The sequence below is a fragment of the Melospiza melodia genome, chromosome 1 (assembly GCF_035770615.1).
Source record: "Melospiza melodia melodia isolate bMelMel2 chromosome 1, bMelMel2.pri, whole genome shotgun sequence".
Lineage (NCBI taxonomy): Eukaryota > Metazoa > Chordata > Aves > Passeriformes > Passerellidae > Melospiza > Melospiza melodia.
Window position 1 is genome coordinate 30048670 of NC_086194.1, and position 4824 is coordinate 30053493.

At 43.5% G+C, this 4824-nt stretch overlaps 1 protein-coding gene across 1 annotated transcript; it reads right to left on the reverse strand.

The window, feature by feature from the left end:
- Positions 1–335: 335 nt before the first annotated feature.
- SOSTDC1 (sclerostin domain containing 1) lies at positions 336–4200 on the reverse strand. The gene is made up of 2 exons (XM_063152447.1): positions 3854–4200; positions 336–1650 (listed from the first exon to the last, which is right to left on the reverse strand). Exons 1-2 carry the CDS (start codon positions 4056–4058, stop codon positions 1235–1237), a joined length of 621 nt encoding a protein of 206 aa, XP_063008517.1. The 5' UTR covers positions 4059–4200; the 3' UTR covers positions 336–1234.
- Positions 4201–4824: the final 624 nt, after the last annotated feature.

Below are 4824 nucleotides of genomic sequence, written 5' to 3' on the forward strand. Positions count from 1 at the left end.
TAGAAAAATGAAACCATATGTAATTTGTACCATTATACTGACTTGATCATTACTAATGAAAAGAAAAAAATAGTGGTGTCTCACTAGCTTGTAATATTCCTCAAATACACACTTCTTCTGAAATCTAGAGCTTGAGAATTGTTAAATAAGAACCTGACTTGTACCATTAATAAACACTATCTGTTAAATGGTCATATAAGATTTTTACATTGAGAAAGATCGTTTCAGTGCTAAATTTTATGGATAGACTTTTAAAACCAAATAATATTCTCCCTTTTTTTAAGTGTTGTGACTGGTTGAAATGTGTGCATTTTCATAGAGAGAGCCAGACAATACCATTTTTAGCAGTGTTTATTTTTGTAAAAAAAAAAGAAACCAATGAATTTGAAAGGAAGTCATATCTGTTTTTTGATTGCACACATTTTAAACAAAAATAATACAAGATGAAGAATGAAAAATACAGGTTTATGTTGCCATGTCAAAATAACACCTAAGTCTATGAATGTTCAAAATTAAAATATATATACCTAAATGCTAAAATGTCTATTTTACATTATCTACAAAATGTATGTTCTAATCCAGCCCCAAATCATAGGAAAATACTTTGAGACATATGAAAAGCTATAAACATAAGGAAATTTTGAAGGGAAATACACATAAAAGCTCATTAAATAATTACAACAACAAATAAATAGTTTGTTCAGCTTTACTTTTTGATTGCTGCCATGCATATTTTAATTTTTGGTATACTGAGATAAGAGAAAGGTGAGCATGCAAAGCACTTTTTTTAGAATTAATCTGAAAGCAGATACACAGTGTTGTATTTTAAGCTGTTGTCAGAAGGTCATAAAACATGATATAAAAGGCAATAGATCTGATAAATGTTCTCAGGAAAACACACAACAAAGCATAATTTTGCAAAATTGACTTCAGTGAATACTCTTGGCAAATTTTCTTTTCTTCCATGGCTGGAGAAATTGTAAAAGTTTATAGTGTGGTTTTGGAAGGCTTGTATTATTCCCCATCTTGAGCATTTGGAAAATCACCCAAAAAGTCCATATGCTGAGAATGCCCCTTTTGATTTTGGTCAAAGCAATAAGCATGTAGTGTCAACTGAGAACACAGCAATGGCAGACTTGTCTTTAAGCAGTCAGAATGGTAAAGCAAATGGTTACAGGTGAGTTCAATTTTGGCACAAGGAGAGGGAGATGAGAGAGCAGAAGATGTTTGACTTCTAACTTGTACTATGCTTGCTGGATTTACTGGCTCTTTTCCTTTCTTTGTGGTGCTGGATGGGTTTTGCTTGAGAGGTTCCCTCGAAGTTGTGGCTGGACTCATTGTGCTGCCTGGTGTATCTCTTGCACTTGCAGGCCGTGACCACAGTTATTTTGTAGGTTCTTATACTTCCATCCTGGCACTGCAGCTGGATCCTCTGAGTGCGAGTTTTGTCGTTGACACATCGCCACTCCTGCGAGCTCCGCCTGCTCCAGTACTTGGTTCCGTAGCCTCCTCCAATCCAGTTGGGCAGCAGTGGCAAAGGGAGGCATTCTCCAGCACACACCAGTTCTTTCAGGGGGTTAATGCTGGTGCACTGGCCGTCTGAGATGTACTTGGTGGATCTCAGCTCCCGACAACCAACCTGAACGCGATCTGCAGAATGCACAGAACAAGAAACACTGAGATCAGAATGGAGTGATTTCCTTAACCAGTCATTTTCACATTAACCAGGTATGTTTTACAGAAGTTAAAGCAGGCTGTAATCTTTACAGGACATCTCTTTACTGCTGTGTCCCCCAACACAAGGGCCTCAAGTGCTGATGGTATCTCTGGATAATACCACAGCATAAAGAAATCCTAATGACATGCACTCCAGCAGTTGTGGTAGAAGAGGCAATTTTATTCTCTGTACTTCTTCTCAGGGACATACCTTTTAGAAGAGAAAAAATGCCCCAAGGGAAGAAATGTTTCCTGCTCGTTCTCAGTCTAGGGAATCTGCTCTGTGATGTTTACAACAATTATGTTGGATCATTAGCAAGGGGGAAAACACTGCTTTGGAAACAGTTGAAATGCTTTTAAATTAATTTCAAACAGTGTGTTTCTTCTTGTTCCATTGTTAGAGTGGACTGAACTCTCCCATGAACTCTGCGGCTCTGAGCAGACACTGCAGAAGTGGTAACAGCTGAAGTTACCACAGAATGGGGTTCTGCCTATGAAGTTTGAATGATTAGCAGTAACAGTTTCAGAGGGGTGCTTTTGCCCTCAAGAGAACACCGTCTTTGTAACTGTAGTAGTCTGTATATTATATGTAACATAGAGGATCCTGCAAATTCTCTCAGGCAGCTGACAGAGCCAACATGCAGAGCTTCTCACACAGGCATGTTTGTACCCGTCTCTGTGTGCGGCTCTGCACCCTGCAATAAACACAACTGTTTATTTCAGTAATTATACTTTGAAATAAACGCCCACAGTGTGCTTAATTTTAATAAGCAATCTTTACTGTCTGTGCTCTCCCTCTTTCTGAAGGACAATTACGGCACAGATTCTACACACAATGCAATTAACTAACGCTTTTAAAATAGAAGTAATTACTAGAAACATTTCAGAATGAATCATAAAAGGCTTTGAAGGTGCATCTACATATCACAGCTACAAGCTGCTTCTGTTTCTACTTGGATTTTTGGAAGCAAGTTCTAAACTGAGGCACTGCGTTAAGATTGCTTCACCCTGTCCTCTGTGTCTCAGGGTGGGCAAGAAGAGGGGACTGTAAATCTGCAGGCTGATCCCAGGGAATATTGACAGGGCTGCTCTACTGCCTGCTTTGCAGAAAAGATCCAAGCTTGCCTTCCTGCAGCTGCACTCAGGAATGTACCTGGAAGCATCTGGTCACAGATCTGAGTTTGTCTTTCCTTCTGTTTTTCTGTCTTCCCCGGCTCAGCTTTTCACCAGTGACAGCTCAGTGACAATGAATACCTACTGGGCTGTCCCAGTAATCTCATAATGATGAGATGTTTCCTGTGCATTAAAACCCTCTAGCATTCATAAAAGCTGACACACCTGGCTTAGCTGAAAGGTATCGGTGTCACTTGTTGCCTTCACTTTCCAGGGATGACTCTATTTTTATCAAGTTGCTGTGGGTGGGTTGGTGTGTGTGTATGTTTCTCTATCTGGATTTCTTCCATTTTAAGGAGGTGTGCAGGGTAGGGAACAGATAAAGTCAGCAGGTTTCCACATCCCCACATATCTGACTTATGTACATAAAACTCAGAAGGAAAAGACTGGATATAAAAAAGGCAAGTTAGAGCAGAGATCATAGGTAAATTACGAGCTGATTTGTTTACTTTTGCTGGAGGTGTTAAGCGGGTAAGTGCTACGGCAGGAAGTAAAACTAAACAGCGGGAACAAAATTCAGAGTTTTTTATTGCACTTGAAAAGTAGCCCAGACACCTCCCCTGCCCGCAGTGGGAGGTGAGTCAAAAAAGCGAGCGCTCTGGAAATGCCTCTCTCTCCTTTTTCTTTATCTCGCTTCCCTGCCGGATAGATGCCATAGAGCCCGGCGTTCCTGGATGAGCCTCGCTCAGGAAGTAACCTGCCCGAGCGAGCCGGTCCTACAGGACTTCCCAGCACGGGGGTGGCGGGGCGGCTGGCTCGGAGCCGCCCGGCGGGGCAGATCCCGGCCCGGCACCGGCACCGGCACCGGCACCGGCAGCATCTCCCGTGCCCGGCCCCGCTCCTGGACGCCGCGCTCGGGCCGGGGCCGGGGCGCTGCCGGGGGTGCGCGGCTCCGGCCGGGGCTCGCTGCCGCTGCCGCTGCCGGGGCCGGCCCGGGCGGGGCTGCCGCCGGTGGGATACTCACTGTTACGGTCGGATCCAGCGCTGCTGTAGTGCCTGCCTCCGTTCCTGGCTTGATTCAACGTGCTGTTGCTACTTGGGCTCGCCGCAGCGGGTTTAACGACGTGAGAATAAAGTATCTCTGTGGCATCGTTCTTGAAAGCCAAGTAGCTTCTCGTGGAGATGCAAGCCAGGAGAAAGCCGTAGAAGTGAATGGCAGGGAGAAGCATGGCTGGTTCAGGCTGTCTGACAATGCTGGATGAAATCTTTTCCTTCTGCTCCTTCTGTGTAACTGAAATTGCTCTTGCAGGTTTCCTTTATATATTCAGAGAGGTTTGGCATTCATTCAGGTGTAAAGTTGTGGATAGCTTCAGAATGAAAACCCACAAAAGGGGTGGGGTCCCTACATGAGCTGCGAAGACCTTTCACCAATAGGAGAGAAGACTGCAGCAAAGGAGGAGTTAGATGCACTAATTGCAGGATTCCTATTTGGGGCTTTTGAGGGTATCAGAAAACTCTTAGGAACCGGCGCACAGCAGCATTCAGGCTGAGACCTAGAGGCTGCCGGCTCTGCCCTGCCATTCCCTGTGGTCCTGCATGCCCTGTGACTAAGATGGTGTCAGAATGAGTCTCTCCTGCCCAACTCATGCAAAGTTATGTACCCTCTTCTCAAACTCAGCTGAGCTCTATGTGGATGCAAATTTATAGAACTTACAGAAGACTGCTAGTTACACAAATACTGTCTGCAATATACCAAAATTATTTTTAAAAAATATTGTGAATAATTTAAAGCTGCCTCTAGATGCTTTAAATTATGCAGCTTTGATCAACAGGGAGTACTGCAAGGGAAATTACTTGGTTTAGGGGAATATTCTCTCCCTGGTGTGCAGAGTTATAAGTCTGTATTTCTGTATCACCACACATAAAAAGTGTCTCCTCTAGGCTCCTTAGTACAAAAGTATCCATATTCATAGCCTTACACCATGCTTGTTCACC

Bases quoted from the DNA above. Each gene is read 5' to 3' on its own strand.
- SOSTDC1 (XM_063152447.1), bottom strand. From the start codon at position 4,058: ATGCTTCTCCCTGCCATTCACTTCTACGGCTTTCTCCTGGCTTGCATC. The intron at 1,651-3,853 runs GTGAGTATCCCA...TGCATTCTGCAG, and splicing joins CGCTGGATCCGACCGTAACA to ATCGCGTTCAGGTTGGTTGT.